This window comes from Rhea pennata, chromosome 18 (assembly GCF_028389875.1).
Source record: "Rhea pennata isolate bPtePen1 chromosome 18, bPtePen1.pri, whole genome shotgun sequence".
Classification (NCBI taxonomy): Eukaryota; Metazoa; Chordata; class Aves; order Rheiformes; family Rheidae; genus Rhea; species Rhea pennata.
The window spans coordinates 14097702-14114756 of NC_084680.1; the positions used below are offsets into that span (position 1 = coordinate 14097702).

At 38.7% G+C, this 17055-nt stretch overlaps 1 protein-coding gene across 3 annotated transcripts in view; it reads left to right on the forward strand.

The window, feature by feature from the left end:
* The first annotated feature begins 911 nt into the window (after positions 1–911).
* The window catches only part of GAPVD1 (GTPase activating protein and VPS9 domains 1), a 28351-nt gene continuing 12207 nt past the window's right edge, over positions 912–17055 (forward strand). For 2 of the 3 annotated variants that reach the window (XM_062590954.1, XM_062590956.1), the window contains exons 1-11: positions 912–979; positions 6305–6520; positions 6907–7750; positions 9099–9185; positions 10217–10351; positions 10473–10662; positions 12837–12997; positions 13923–14052; positions 14990–15115; positions 16000–16173; positions 16469–16609. In XM_062590954.1, the coding sequence (XP_062446938.1) occupies positions 6336–6520; positions 6907–7750; positions 9099–9185; positions 10217–10351; positions 10473–10662; positions 12837–12997; positions 13923–14052; positions 14990–15115; positions 16000–16173; positions 16469–16609 (2173 nt within the window). In that variant the 5' untranslated portion in view covers positions 912–979; positions 6305–6335. Of the gene's footprint in view, positions 980–1418; positions 1466–6304; positions 6521–6906; positions 7751–9098; positions 9186–10216; positions 10352–10472; positions 10663–12836; positions 12998–13922; positions 14053–14989; positions 15116–15999; positions 16174–16468; positions 16610–17055 lie in introns of those variants that run through there. The other variant, XM_062590955.1, reaches the window with a different exon arrangement.

The following is a 17055-nucleotide window of genomic DNA, read 5'->3' on the forward strand; positions in this document are numbered from 1 at the left end:
CCGTTCTAGTTCCTCCTCTGAACTAGATGCCTCCAAAAATAGATAGGAGCTGGGAAGAAAATGTGCAGAATGGGCAGGTTAGCAAGTGCTAAATAAAGAACGTGTCCCTAGTGCTATTTAGAAAATACCACGGCTGGGGGAGGGATTGATTTGAGACTGGTGGAAAATGAAGACAAGAAAGTAATGCAGCAATGCTACTAAGATGTTAGTATTACTAGTACAGCAGCAATATATAACTTGTTTGCTTGAAAATACTCTGCTCCTGACTACGCACAGTGGGGCAGCAAGTCTCAATTTCAGCTATAAAATGAAATTACATGCATTCAGCCATTTCAGTTAGAGAAGTTACTAGTTTTTAGCAGGATTTGGAACTTCGGCGGTTACAATTTATCCACGCGCCGGCAGGCTGGATGGTGATAAAGGGATGAACGAGGCCGCGGGGCACGGCGCGGAGCACAGTAACTCCAAGTGCCGTAAGCTGTGCGATGCGGTCATTTTACATCTGAGCTCTCCGTTAAATTCTAAAACTTTGGGAATGTAGATTTAGTCTTTTTGAAGCTTCCGGGCGCTGACCCCGGCCGGGGGGCGCTGGCAGTGCGCTGCGCTGTGAGGTGGCGGCCCGGCCCGGCCCGGCCGGGGAGCGGCGCCAGGCCCGAGGCGCGGCGGCCGTGGCGGCCGGCGAGGAGCGGCGCGCCGTGCGCGGCCCTCGGCGGCCGCGGAGCGTGAGGGCGGCGGCGCTCCAGAGCCGGCAGCCCCGCCGTGCCGTGCCGCGGCTCGGCCCGGCGCTCACCCTGCGTGGCGGTGCGGCGCGCCGCGCCCGCGGCGGGGGCGGGGGCGGCCCCGGGCGCGGGCGGCGCCGGCGGCGGGACTACATGTCCCAGGAGCGCCGCCGCCCGCCGCCTGCGCAGTGCCGCGCCGCGAGCTGGCTCGGGGCCGCAGCGGGAGCGGGCGGCGGAGCCGGGGCCGGGGCGCTGGACGGGTAGGGGCACCCCGCGGCGCGGGGCCGGGGCCGGGGCCGGGGCCGGGCTCCCGCTGCCCCCTGCCCGGCGCGGGAGCGGGAGCGGGAGGAGGCGGCGGCGGCGGCGGCCCGGCGGCGGGCCGGGGCGGCGCGGCGCGGCGCGGCCTCACAAACGCTCTCCGCTTTCCAGGGCCGGAGCGGGGAGGCTGGCGGCGCCGCGGGCGGCGAGCGGGCGCCTCGGCGCCCCTTCCGCCGGGGGCGGCGCCGGGACCGCCTGGCCGGCCCGCCGGTGTCCTGGCGTGTGCGCTGGGGCCCGCTCCTGCGCGCCCGCCGCGGCCTGTCCCGCCCGCCGCGCTCCTGCGCGCCGGGCAGGTGCTCGTGGCTGCGGCCCCTTCTGCCCGTAGCTGCTCCGGGACCGGCAGTGTGCTGCGCAGCTCCGGGAGGCTTGGCGCCGGTACCTTCTCTCATCACCTTTATGTGACAAAAGATCAAAACTCGCAGCTTGAAGTGCGTCATGACTTCCTTTTTTGTTACTAATGAAGCTTAATGCTGAAGAACTGGATCAAATGAATATCTTTTTCCTGCAAAGTCATGATACTGTGCTCTTTGAAGGGAGAGAGCTTTTCATGCTGTTGAAATTAAGTTCTCAAACTGAGCATGTGGTGCTGTACCTACTGTTAGGTAGAATGCTTTTTCATGGAAGATGCAGCTGTCTCACAAGTAGAAGCTACAATCTGAAGATAATGGAGGGAGAGTGGCAAGGGCAATGTGTGAGATCTTAAATAATGTGCTGCTTTAAAAGGGGCAACAAAGAGGATAGAGGCTTTTAGGAAACGGACTTCTAGATTGCTGCAGCTGTGGCAGGGTTCCAGAATACTTAACATCTAAGATTTTTGTTTAAAATTTTACTCCAGAAGTCTTTGCTGTGAGACATTATAGTAGTTTTGTGCAGATGAAGTAAGAAAAAGAAGAAATGATAAAGCAATGGTTAATATCTAGATGATGATTTGTAATGCGGAACTGCTGAAGTTTCACTCCAGTCACTAATGCAAATATAGCCCCATATCTATTAAAATCTCTTGTGTTTCAGACTGTCTAAATTCTAAACTGTATGAGGAAGCAATGGCAACTGATGATGCCAGTACCTCTGTATTGCTTTGGGTCTCAATGGATACCCAATATAACCTCATCTGTAGTAAGAGCTGTGTCACTTTTACATACTCTTTCCTTCCTCTTAACTCTCTGAGGTCTTGTGGCCTTTGGCCGTGTGAAGGTTTTGGTGTGTAGTATGTCAGGCCCTGAAGGGGTGTATACTCTGTCCCTGTATAGCAGTTGTTCGCTACGGTGGACTGCAAATTTGAGTTGCCTCAGAATGAAGAAGAAAGCAAGTTTCAGTGATAAGAATAAGAGAACAGGTTGCATTTATCAGTCTGAGATATTTAAATTTTTGTGCTTCTTTTAACTGAAATTTTGCTAGTGTGACTCATGTAAAGGGATCCCTTCTTTTTAACATCGTAAGCAACTGGAGTAGATTTTAACACAGACATATGCTTCTGTTACGGTATTTCTATGTTGCATAAAATTAAGAGATAATATAGTGACCAGCTGATCCTATGTATTACTATATGAGAAATAAGGTGTTTCTTCCACAAAAATCTTGATATCACTGAATATCATTATTGATGTAGATGTTGGGGATCTGACAAATGGTGAGAAGTATATAATTTTCACCTAATCTTTCTGTGATTTAAAGGATGTTCATTTTGGAAGCGAATACAAATGTTTCTTTCACCTACTCCTTTCTTCCTCCCTGCCAAAGAAAAAGACTTCCAAAGAAAACCTATTGCTATTCGGATTTTTAAAGTCTGTACTGGGAATATTTATAGCCTCTCTTTTATAAAGTAGTCCCTGTAATAAAGCAGCGTTCATCTCTTCTCCCTGCACTGTTTTTTGGTGGTGGGGTTGTGAAGTAGGAGGATTTTTTTGTTGTTTTTTTTGTCTTATGCAGAACATAAGACTACTTTTTTTTTTTTTTTTTTTTTTTGGTTCATCATGCTAATGTAGGCAGTTGATTAAACCCCACTATATCATACTAATTGTGTTAGCTACCTTGTTTGCCCAAGTCATCGTTGTGCTAATCTGTTCCCATATACATTAAATCTTACTGGACAGTGTTTTTAGTGTTGGTTGCAGAGCAACCACTGTTCAGAAAAAAAAGTGAGATATGAGTTTCATATTAATATTGATTAGCTAGTTGAATTGTAACTAATTGTACATTTTGCATATTGTACACATTTTGAGATGGTGGATGTTGTAACTGGAGAGTTCAGCAGATAAAACTAGTAAGATAGTGAACTATCTTACTGAAAAATGAATTTCTTGAGCTCAAATTTAGGAGATATGCTGTAGCTTATATAAACAAATAAGGCTTGTTAGTTGTTACTATAAATATTAATGAAGAAAGAGATTCTTTTATCTGGGGTGAATTAGAATGGAAGCTATTGAAGCTTACTTAGGAATTCTTTTTTAAATAAGAGGCAGTGATTTCAGTCTTGCCTTGCACTGCCCTACCCTGCCCACATCAGATCTGCCCAAACTTGCTTTAGAAGTTGAATCTTGTGTAGCTTTACTTGGGAGGAGCAAAATCCTGAGCAGGAAATATTGAAGGAGGAAGAAGAATCTGGTATACTAAAGTATTTACTACTTTGCTTAATCTTTTTCTGTCAACTAGACTGCAAAAATATTTAATAGAGATGTTGCTTGTTTCTTTATGCCACAGTACATGCCACTGGCTTTGTAATATTGAGTTCAGTGTCTGAAGATTAAATGTAGTGTTTTCCAGAACTTTAAGCAATTTATGTCCAATGCTTATCAAAGTCATTGATTCTTCTGGATTTCTAAACAAGATTATATCATATTGGCAGTAAGAAAAACAAAGTCTTAGGTGCAGCCAGGTAACGTACCCTAATAGTCTTTGTTGCTGATATGTTGGAGCATTATGAAATGAAATAACTTATTTTTTTTTGTAGTAATTTTTCTATGTTTTCTTGCAGTTTAAGTTAGGTACTAAGAAGTAGCTCACAAATGGGAAAACCACCTGGACTAAATTCTTATCCATAAAAATGGAGCCTTCAGGCAGGTACATTAAAAAGGAAATATCAATGAAAAATGTTAAAATTTGGTAAATGATGAACAAATTTTAGATACAGCCTTACAGTGGAAAGCATCTGAATAGACAGAAGATAGTTCTCATAGAAGGTAGACAGATTTCACTAATATGTGTATTTATATTAATGTATCTTGCTGATATCAATAGCTAAGTCTAGTAATTGGCTTATACTACCTTGTAAGTACAGTAATATGCTTGATATTATTTTTTTTGCTAGTCATGTTTTCTAAAACTCTGGCAAAGAAAAAATCTGTTGCAAGTAGTCGTCATTTCTTTCTGAAAGAACTTTGGCAGCAACATCAGTGTTTCTTTTCCTGTTTATTTGTATGAGACTTCTGTAGTTTAAAAAAATACTGTATCCTTGAAGTTCTTTGTTAATCTCATCTTCAGATAGGATAACTAATGAGCATTCTTTTCTTTTCTGAGCAACCTTTTGGGTTTTTTTCTGGTGCTGTTTTGTTTTTTGGAGAGCTTTGTATCTGTGGTGGTTGTATTTGGTAGGAATGGTCTTAAACCATCAGCTATAAGATTAAAATTTTGCATGCATGAAGACTTGTGGCAGCATCTGTTTCTGTCTTTGCTGGAGTTTTGGTTGTCAAGTTAAAACTATAGATGTAAGATGTAATTATGTACTCAAGGAGCAGTGATGGTTGTCAGTGCACCTGGTCATCAGGCTTTCCCCACATCCTGGAGGGAAAAGGGGGACAAAACCCCCAACAAATGTGAAGCTTGTACCTAATCTGGGAGCTAATCAGTATTCTTTGGAGAGGATCATATCCTGCTGTGCTAAGCTGCAAATCATGTATCTTTAAAACAATAATAATAAAAAGCATTAGGCCAGTTCATGGTGAATTGTTCTTAGTTTCTCAAGTATAGAATAAATGGTCTTGTGAAGCAAAGCCCCTCTGAAGTGACAACAGGCTGTGGGAAATAAGTTTGTTTGTTTTTTGTTTTTTCATATAGCTGTAGCCTGACTTGGAAGAGTTTATCACCAGATCACTTGACAGCTCTGACATATATTATTATAGCTAAATGGCAACCTTTTCCTCCTGAATTATCCAGTGTGGCTGTTAATTCTGGTGGTGAAGATGCCATAAAGCAATTAATGATTAATTCCACAGAAACCTAATCTGATCTACATGATTCTACCCCTTCTCTTGTTAGCATTAATGAAACTGATGTTTTTATCTTCAGTAGAGTTAATTTTCAGATGGACTAGCTCCTTGAACTTGTTTTGATTGATGTGGTACTCTCTGCTTATGTAGCAGTTAATTGGTAACTAAAATGTTTGCTAATTATGGAGTTAGCTGATGCTACATTTGGACCTAATGGTGGTTTTTGTAGTTTTTGTCCCTGATGTGATAGGAAAACATAAGGTTGTTTAATTTTATTTATTTTTTTTAATGCATTTTTGGATCATGGACTGCAAAGATTCTTCGGAACTGAAACATTTGGAAATTTTTCTGCTAAATTAATTTTACAGTTGAGCAGAGGCTTCAGACTTGTTTTAAGCTTTTGGCTTGTCTGGATGCTTCTGGCTTTCTTTAGAAAAGAAGCTCAGTATTTTGGGAGTTTGGTATCTCTTATGTATAGATGAGAGAAGACATTTCTTTTGTTTTAATGGACTAGAGATGAGCACATCCAAATACTTGGATGGTGCTGCGTTATGGGGACATACTTTAGAACAAAACAGTAACTACAAAAATCTTTTCATGTTTAACAACCAGTGTATCAGAATTGGACTCCTCTTCATCTGCTTGAGCTTGAAGGTTGCCTAAACTGTACTAATCGCCACTTCTCTCCAAGTAATGTCCGGTTTCTCATCTTGTGTGTTGGTGCTGTGGTGCAGGAGTTCTGTAGCATTGCACTATGTTCCTTTTTTCACCTGAGGAGTTTGAGATGAAGATATTCAGTAATATACAAGTGTCACTTATGTGCTGATATAACAAGCGGTTAATGAAATTGGTAGTTATGAAATTTTATGTTATTAAGAATGACTTGGTCATTAGGAGATGGGCTTGCGATTTGAGAGAGCATATTCGTATGTTAATAGGGAAGAGGCATAGAAGTATTTGCTGTTCATTATAAGTTTATAACCTACTTATTGCTTTGGGGCTTTTAACATTTATTTTGCCAGCTAAAGGGGTTCGCTTTTAATTTTTTTTTCTTTCTCTCAGTGAGTACTGTGTAGTCTGCTCATTGTCAAAGATGGTGAAGCTGGATATTCACACGCTGGCTCATCACCTCAAGCAGGAACGACTCTATGTAAACTCAGAAAAGCAACTTATTCAAAGGCTCAATGCAGATGTACTGAAGACAGCTGAAAAGCTATACCGCACAGCATGGATTTCCAAGCAGCAAAGGATTAACTTGGACAGGCTTATCATAACAAGGTGACTGGGTGGGTGAGTGGGTGTGTGGAGAGGGGCTGAGGGAAACGGATTCCTAAACTTCTGTGAACTGCAGCAAATTCATCAGACTTTACTCTTAGTATCTGGAGTGCTGTGCTATACTAATCATAAAAAAGTAAGGTTTTAAATCTAAACTAGGAAATCTGACTCACTTGAAACTTATTTGTTGGCTGCTTAAACTACTATCTTTTTCAATATATGTTGTTGAAGAAAAAATACTTATTCTTGGATTTGCAAATCATGCATATTAACTATATGGGATTTTCCCCCCCCTTGGTAGTACTCTTGTTAATTCACCATGTAGCATCTTTTAGCAAGTTTGTTTGGCTTAAAAGTCACTTAAACTGTTTCAATAATTTTCTTTCAAGTGCTGAAGCTTCTCCGGCTGAATGCTGTCAGCATGCTAAAATCTTGGAGGATACACAGTTTGTGGATGGATACAAGCAATTGGGATTTCAGGAAACTGCTTATGGAGAATTCCTGAACAGATTGAGAGAGAACCCTAGGCTTATTGCATCCTGTCTGGTTGCTGGAGAGAAGCTGAACCAGGACAACACTCAGAGTGTCATTCACACAGTCTTTACCTCCATTTATGGCAATTGCATCATGCAGGAGGATGAGAGCTACCTACTACAGGTACTTCGTTACTTGATTGAATTTGAACTCAAGGAAAGTGACAACCCTAGGCGGCTGTTGAGACGAGGCACCTGTGCATTTAGTATCTTATTCAAACTCTTCTCTGAAGGACTCTTTTCTGCAAAACTCTTTCTTACTGCAACTTTACATGAGCCAATCATGCAGCTTCTGGTTGAAGATGAAGACCACCTGGAAACTGATCCAAACAAATTAATTGAGAGATTTTCTCCAGTACAACAGGAGAAGTTATTTGGCGAGAAAGGTACAGAAAAATTCAAGCAAAGAGTCCAAGAGATGGTCGACTCCAATGAGGCCAAGCTGGTGACCTTGGTGAACAAATTTATTGGCTATCTCAAACAAAATACGTACTGTTTTCCACACAGCTTGAGATGGATTGTGTCACAAATGTACAAAACACTCTCATGTGTAGACAGACTGGAGGTTGGGGAGGTCAGAGCAATGTGCACAGATCTTCTTCTAGCATGTTTCATCTGTCCTGCAATTGTTAACCCTGAACAGTATGGAATAATTTCTGATGCTCCTATAAACGAGGTGGCAAGATTTAATCTGATGCAGGTATGAGTCATCTTAACCTAGTCTAAAGAAAACAGTTTTTTATATTAGAAATCCTCTAGGTGTTTTTGTTCAGTATTATTACAGTAAAAGTAAAAAGTATTCCTGCTACCTATAAAATGAATACTAACAATATTTGTCATAGTCACTGAAGGATGTGCTCAAGTTTGTCTGGCCATCTGTTATAAAACACTGACTTTTAAAAATCTTGAGAGCATGTATTCCTTTTGTCTTATGAGAGTTGCAAATGACTTTGTAAAAGCTGCTATGAAAAATAGAAGCTTAAGTATAAATGTGACTGTAAGACAAATTCTAGAATGTGTGTAAACTAATATTTTTCTGGTTTTACTAATGTTAAACATTATGCCAGACATTTAAGCAAAAATTAAATATTGATATAATGATCAGCATTCCTACTGGGTAGCTAGGTACTGTGTTGTTGGACCTGAGTGTTCCTCAGCCTGGTGACAAAGTTTTGTGTCTGAGCAAATGCTTGGAGAACTTGATGATGCCTGATGATGCCAGAGGATGTAACCTGATAATATTAAACAATACTCATTTGAATGAGGAAATTCCTTACAAAAGTAACAGTTACCCTGTTTACAGACAACACTGAGAACTAGGTTTTAAGTGATTCCCATAGTGTAATCACTGCAGTGAGTTTTCCAGGACAGTAATAGTCTTTAAACTTTTTTTTTTTTCTTTTGAATAATGATTATCCAAATGAGACTTTAATCCTGATTGGGGCCTTTCAGTGGTTTTCTAAAATACATCAGCACTCCTGTCTTGTACCACTGCTTGTGTATTATAACAAAGCTTGCTGTTGATAATTCTTTAAAATTGCAAGTTTTGCAGTTAGAGATTAATAAGGAATATATAATCCGACACAAGGATTAGCTCTGTTCTCCCTTACCTACCTAGTATATACTTAGTAAAATGTATGCAACCTTTGAAAATACGTAGACTTAAGATGGCTTAGGTTCAACTCTCAGTTCTGCCATGTTCTAAAAGTAAACATGCTTTGTTTCTAGGAAGGGAGGAACTATAGATATTCCTACCATATTCTGTATGCACATTTTCTAGTTAAATGAGGTGATAACAGCCTGTTTTTTTTTGTTTGTTTGTTTTTTTGTTTTTTTGTGTGTGTGTATGGGCTTTTTGTTGTTGCTGTATTTAAACTTCTATTTCTTCCTGTCCTAAAAGCAAATGAAAGACTGTCCACCCAAGCAGGAGTAATTCTAGGAGTATTAAATGGAGGGTTTAAAAAAAAATAGAATGGAAGAGTTGTCGTAACTAATTTCTATAATAGAATCTTTGAAATTTGTATTCCTAATAGCTCTTCTGATTTCAGGTTGGGAGACTTCTGCAGCAGCTGGCAATGACAGGCTCTGAAGAGGGAGATCCACGTATGAAAAGTAACCTCGCTAAATTTGACAAAGTAAGAATAAAAACTAGAAAAAGTTAACATGCATACTTTATCCTTCCATTCCTCTGCTATCCTACGCACGTGTGCACTGTCTCCCTCTTTTTTTCTTCCAAGTCATATCAAAAATATTCACAAGTACTTAACTTATGAATATACTGAAAAGCAGGTAAAATCCTGCCCAGAGCTGGGAACAAAATACTGAATACTAGAACTAAGGGTTAGGGATTCTTATTTCTATTCTGACATAATACTTTTCTTAAGAGAAAAAGCTAAAAAGAAATCAAAGTATATTACCTTTTAAACTGAAATGCTGAATTACTGTGTTTTTCTATGGAACACAAAAGAAAACCTATTTGAAGACAATTCTTTTATGGAATATACTTTAAAAAGGTAACTTTTAGCACAAGAAACTTGTGTTCCTTTTTTGTACAGTTTAGCTTTTTGTTCAGCATTTTCTATGTCAGTATGAATCATCCATAGTAATATTGAAATTACTAGTTTCACTGTTCTGATGACGTTAATTCTTGACGTACTGACATATATTAAAAAAACTATTAGTTTGCTTGTGTAAATTTGTTTTTTGCTAATTGTAAATCTGTAAAGTTATACATTCATTATACAAGTAATACTAAGTCGGGTGCAAGTTTGATACTGCATGTTGCTTTTTTGTTTTGCTTTTAGACTGTACTTAGATTCTTCTGGAAGGGGCAGTTTAATTAGCATAAAACAGTTTAGTTTAACATCTGAAACTGCTGCTGTGAAATGAAACTTTCTTTTTTGATTAAATCTTATGAAGAATATTTAAGTTGATGACAAATCGCTTGAATTTAGAAAAGCATTGAAGAAAATACTGAAACTAACTACATGCTTTCCCTTCTTGGTTTTCAGTGATTTTAATGACATGTGATATTATCCTGAGACCCTAAAAGTAGCAAGCAAACCTTACATCATGATGTAAACTATTTAGCTCTTGTCATAACTTGTGTTCTTTCCAACCTCTATTAAATGGTCTCTCATTGCAGAACTACTTCTTCTCTTTGCAGAGCTGTGTTGCTGCTTTCCTGGATGTAGTTATTGATGGACGTGCAGTTGAAACTCCTCCAATGTCTTCAGTCAACCTTCTGGAGGGATTGAGTAGAACAGTGGTATACATGACATACAGCCAGCTAACTACTCTGGTAATATTTCAGTTCATCAAGAGAAATAATGCATGTAGTTTTCCTATGTGTTTGCAGATACAGTAAACTGGCCTGATAATTTAGGCTGCATTTCTTACCAACACTGATTCTGCATTTGTAGGTTGGCTTTATGAGGAACGTAATGTCAAGTGACCAACTTAAGGAAGATCGAATGGCTCTGGAAAACCTATTGGCAAACTTACCCCAGAACAAACCAGGGAAAAGCAGCAGCCTTGAAATGACTCCTTATAATACCCCACAGCTTTCTCCTGCAACCACTCCAGCCAACAAAAAAAATCGATTACCTATAGGTAAGGAGAACTGCTTGCTGAAAAAATTTCACAGATGACTTAAGATTTCTAATACTGCTTTACGTTTTCTGTGCTGTTTTCTTTTTCAGTCACCTCTTAGGTTACTCTTTGGCTACATCTTCAGTTCCCACTTTTTATATGTAGATGCTGAAGAGTTTTCTTTTACACAGGCAATTGGGTATCTTTCTTACTTTTTGAGGCAAGTATGATGAGCTGCCTACTCCAGACTGAACCAGAGAAACATGTTGGAGTGATTAGCAGTGAAGCTAGTGCAGTTATAATAAATGAAAAGCTTTAAGATGGGAAGCAGATCTAGAGGGGAAAGATAGCTTCCATCTTGCCACTTTCTTAAGTAAAGATATCTCATTAGTGGGACAGAATAAGCTTAAATCCTTGTCTCAGAAGGAAATACAATGTCTCCGTGAGCAAATGTGGAAGAGGAAAAAGCAAAAACAAACTTCTAGACCATTTGTTGAGAAGAAAAGCTCTCCTCTTTCTTCATTTGTCCCCGGTCTGATTCCAGTAGTTAGTACAAAGTAGTGCAATATTATATTTGATTTTTTTCTCCTTTTTGAGTGGCATTTCTGAGTCTTGAACTTTTCCATTTCAGTATTTCCTCTTAATTAGAAATGTGGTACCCTTCTTCAGTGTGTGTTAATGGGAATATGATCACATGAGACATTCTTGTTCACTTGAGGGATTTGGTTTAGTGTCACGGGACCAAAATATGTATAACTTGATAAATGACAAAACCCAACCAAACAAAACCCTATCCCAATTGTTCTAACTCTGTGTTCCACTTTTGAATAGTCTGGTCTTATGTACAACAGCATTTATTTTATGGTATAAAATTGTTCTGTTGGTCAAAGTTTTGATTTCTTTTATTTCACTTTAATGCTTTCGAAATCCAGGACAGCAGTTGGCAGCCATTACTGCCTGGGATACTTCTGCTACCAATCTTTCAGCTCACATAACTCTAGTAACCCCTTTTGGTGGGTAATGCCCTCTTTCCATTCTTTATATAAACTTATTTGTATCACATGACTATGATACTTAAGCATGCATGTGGTTTACTTTGGCAGTGAGTTGCTTTTTTGGATTCCTTCATTTCAATATGAAACTCATTTCCTCTATATGTGTATCTAAAAAAAAAAAAAAAATCCAGCTTTGTGTACCTTTATGTGAGGATTTAAAAAGCAATTTGCCCATGACTTGCACACACTTGCCTTGTATTTCCTGTATCAAATAGGAAATAACTGGTATCATGCTGTCATGCTTAGGAATCTTACTTTGTGTGAATCGTGTGCGTGTGTTTTCTTTTCCTATGTTTGACCATTTGGAAGGGAAAGAAAAATGCAACTACGTAGTGCACAAGAGCCACAAAATAATCAGAGTAAACCACTTGGTGTTAAATTATATGGATCTAGATTTGAGACACTCATTAGAATAAAAATTCCTTCCTGTTTATGAGGAAAACCTTCTAAACAAATTAGTTAGAATGTCTTAAGCCACAGGAGCCTTGACCTTTTTTGTTGATAATTTATCAAGGGTCTTTCTGTAGCTCATGTACACTTTTTGTTTCTTCTCTGGTGCTTTTAGTACAATGGCAATCTCTTACGAGACTAGAAGGTTTCTCTAGGTTGTGTGTGACTGTGTGACTGCTGTTTTAAGAGGGAAGAGATGAATTTTCTTAATGCTTAAAGCATAAGTATCTGAGATTCTTTCAAGCTATATGGACAGTAGTCTTTCTAAAGAAAAATAAATGTAGACCTCTATTCCAGTTGCCAATTATATCTTTTGGGGAGTTTTTCTGCAGCCACAACACTAAAACTACTGTCACTACTTGTTTTTATTTTAATTTGAACTATTAAAACTCTGGATTCATTAAAATTACTGAAAGTCCTGGTTATCTTTTGGTAGAAATTTGTATAGGTGAGCAGGACACAATATACCTTCTTCTCTAAACCTCTGTTTGTAAAAAACATGCTTTTTCAGTCTGGTATTCAGTTTTAAACATCAATTTCAACACTCAATGTCTACTAAGACTGTATTTTCTAAGTTTATTAGTATGCATGTTACTAATGCAGAAGATCAGTTCTGTATTTCTATTGTATATTTTCTCCTTAAACAAAGAACAGTTTTCTGACATTCACATTTTAAATCATTTTCTTTAGCAACTCGTAGCAGAAGTAGATCAAATATTCAAATGGATCAGCATGGAGACCATGAAGGATCCTCCCAGGAGACCATCCCAGAAGTTCAGCCAGAAGAAGTGCTTGTGATTTCTTTGGGGACAGGCCCACAGATTACTCCAGGAATGATGTCAGAAAATGAGGTATGCAGAAAATGATCAAGTATCAGATATTTTCCAAAGTACAACCTTTATACTCTCTACTAGCAGAACAATGAGGCTGTGACTTTTAGGTATTAAATCCAGAATGGAAATTAAAATCCTCAGCTGCTTGTATGGAACTTTGGGCTTGTAGCATTCAAATTTCCCATGGTTACAAGTTTATTTCATCACTTAGCTATCTGTAGAGTGTGGAAGACTGTTAATGTGGGAAAATCCAAACCTGGCCCATTTACAAAGAAGCTTTGCTGTCCAGCAGGCTGAAGAGCAAACCTGAGTTGTCACTTCAGTGCCCATTTTTAGAAGTTGAATGAACAGATTCTGTTAGCTCTCTGCCTGCTCTTTCTTTTGGATTGAGTAGCACAGGTGAATGACAAAGCACTAGAATGCTGATCCCGAGATTTTTGGCAGCTCAGATTTGAAACACCAGGCCCAGTTTCTTGTGAATGTGGAGCTATTAGTCAGATTGCTGTGGCCACCTTCCAATTTATGTTGGTCAGTGCAAGGCTGATTTTACAGTCTTTTCTTTGACCAGCCCTAGAACAACATTCTGCTTTCATCTTTATTGCTGTCTTGCCCAGTAATTTGGATTTCCTTTTTGTGAAATTGTGCGATGATCAATTTTCATATCATGTTAGATTGCTGGGGTGATGAGTGAGCTACCATTTCTGTTATTAGACTCTCTTGCTTATCTTACATTTCCTTCAGGCTCTAACTTTGGTGATGACTGTCTTTTTTTTCGAATAGAATTAGAAAGTTGATTGTGTCATCTAGAGATGGTTTTTAGAAACAAAAAAGAAAAAATTTGTCCTATACTTTGTTTGCTATTTAACTGATTGGAAAAACAATTTAAGGAAGCTTTGTTTCTCTCCCTTCTCCATCCCTCTCCCTGACTCGGTCCACCCTCCAGGTCTTAAATATGCAGCTTACAGATGGCGGACAAGGAGATGTCCCTGTTGATGAAAACAAACTCCATGGTAAACCTGATAAAACCTTGCGCTTTTCCCTCTGCAGTGATAATCTGGAAGGAATATCTGAAGGTGAAGGGTTACTTAAGTCTTGAAGAAGTTTTGTCCATTAGCATTTTTTAAACTGTAAAAGGAACTTCTGTTAAATACAGCATGTCATCTTTGCTATTTTAAAGGTTGTGCTATTTAATCCTGAGAGCCTGTCTTTTCTGTTAGCCCTTCAAAAGAAAAAGTCTGGAGTTAAGTTTTGACCTACAAAGGCATAACCTAGCCTGAGAATAATGAAGAAAAAGTATGTTTTAAGAGAGAGAATGTAAAGGAGTCTTAGGAGAAAAAAAAAAACCCCAATACTTTAGCTTGATAATTACCAGTGCACTTACCTAAATTATCTCTAAACTTAGTTCTCAGACTTATTTTTCATCACGTTTTAATAAACTGTTCCTTGTGTCAAAATGACTTCCAAACTCTGGACACCACCTTTACATGCACCTCAGATGCAACAAAGCGGGGGTTTATTTGTGGTATTGAAGAGATTTGTACAGATTACTTGACATACGTGATTTCATATAACTTCCATAATTTAGTTCTTGCACTTTCTTCTCAAAATAAGGTATTGTGTGGAGAAGGCAGGGGGGTAGGAAGGAATGATAAGAGATTTTACTGACTTTTTAATTAAAAGTAAATATAGTAATGGTGAGATTCCAGCCATCTTTGTTAAAATATTTGTAGATTAATATAATCAGCATGGCACTCTGAACACAGGAAATGCAAGTTATGATACAGGTTAAGTATTTGTGGAATAGGGATCAAGAGTAGAGAAAATGGATTTTCATTTTAATATAATGAACTACTCCGTAAATATGATGAATAGCAAGATCATCACCTCAGTATTTTATGCTGAAAATACTTAATTTCTTGTCGTCTTACTAGCTAACTGTATCCTAGCTTGTTAATGTCATATACTTGTGAAATGTTCAGATTAGATTAACAGTACAATTTGTTCTCACAGGTCCTTCAAATCGCTCCAATTCTGTATCATCTTTGGATTTAGAAGGGGAGTCTGTATCAGAGCTTGGCGCAGGCCCTTCTGGGAGCAATGGTGTTGAAGCTCTGCAGCTGTTAGAACATGAACAAGGCATGTGCAAATTCTCTAGTAGAAGTGGCTGAGGTGCAAAATTCTAGGAAAATACCTTGAAAAATTGTCTAGTCCAAAAAAGTGTTCTCCAGTGTGCAATCACTTAATGTTATTTTTCTTCTATAAAAATATTTATTGTAGTCCATTGTTAGGAAAATGAAATTGCATGATACTGAGACTTAAGTTGTTTTTAGGAAGTTGTTTGTAAAATGTCACTTGATACCAACTTTCACTTAAAGGAAGAGGGATGATCTGGCTGGGAGAACTGGTAAAAAGCATCAGATAGCTTCTTGTTTAATATGTTTTGGTCAAACACTGGAACAGGTTTTCCAGAGAGATTGTGGAGCCTCCATTCTTGGAGATACTCAAAACATGACTCAACACAGTCGTAAGCAACCGATTCTAGTTGATCTGACTTTGAGCAGGGAGGTTAGATTTGGGCAATCTCCAGAGATCCCTTCCAACATTAATGATTCTGTGATGTATATTGTCCTTTCAATTGATAAGAATCCAGTCTTAAAGATTATTTTAAAAACTAGAGTATAAGTTCTTATAAGTTTCTTGATAGCAGACTTCTATACATTACCTTTTTATCCATTATCTTCTGTCTGTCAGTTTGGTTGATTGGTCACCATGTGTAACTTAAGAGATTTTCTTCTTATGTCTCAAATGTGATTTTAAAAAAACGTTTCCAGGCAGCATTTCTTGAATAATATAATAGTGCTTTATGGACCTTACTTCAAAACAATATCTTGCCTTACAGAATTAGTAGTGTTTTTATTTTTTTATTATTTTTTTTCCCTATAATGTACTCTTACAGATTTTCTATTAGAAGTGATTGGAGAAGCCTTTGGAAAAAATGTGAATTTTTTGTTTTTACATAGCTACAACTCAGGATAATCTTGATGACAAGCTTCGTAAATTTGAAATCCGTGATATGATGGGGTTGACCGATGACAGAGATATATCAGAAACTGTGAGTGAAACATGGAGTACCGATGTCTTGGGTAGTGACTTTGATCCAAACATTGATGAAGATCGTTTGCAAGAAATTGCAGGTAACTTGATGGTACATCTGGTATGTTAAAATACTTTGTTTGCTGCAAAACAGTAAGGCTGTAGAGCTGCCATCCTCTCTATCTAGATCGCATGTTTTCACAGGTTAAACTGGAGCTTCTCAGTAAGAGGATTTTGCGCGTATGTCCTGTACTTTATTTGGTTGCTCACTTCTGTTTTTTCAACATTGTCTTTCATAACTACTTTATTAAGAACATCTCTAATGCACTCTTTAATGCTAATGTTGTCTTCTTGGAAGCATATATTTAACTGCATGCTTTCCCTTTACTTTTGCAGGTGCTGCTGCAGAGAACATGCTAGGCAGCTTGCTGTGTTTACCAGGTTCAGGATCTGTGCTGCTTGATCCCTGCACAGGTTCAACGATATCAGAAACAACAAGTGAGGCTTGGAGTGTGGAAGTATTACCAAGTGATTCAGGTCAGAGACTTGCAGTTTATGTTTTTGCCTTCAGTGTGAACCAAAACTCTTCCATAGGCATATAATTCAAAGAGAGAATCTGTCTCTCCATTTCCTTGAGAAATTGGTGTCCTGGGGTTAAATTAGAATTTGTGAATACTCCTAGTATTAAAAGTAAGATGACAAACTTTTTCTAGGCAGAGAGAAGATGGAAAGGATTTCCTGCAATGTTGGGTAGTAGTATCTGTTGTATTAATTTCCTTCAGCTAATGAACAATTTATACTGTCTCTAGCTAAAAAATACAATACTCTTAAGAATAAAAACTTAACAAATGCTTGTGCAGCTAGGACATTGCTATCTGTGCGTAGTCCTGCCTGCTGTGTGGGGAGAAAACCCTTGTTGCAATAGTTGAGTTAACTTAGAACTTAATATACTAAATGAGGCCCCTTATTCTTTCTTCTGTATG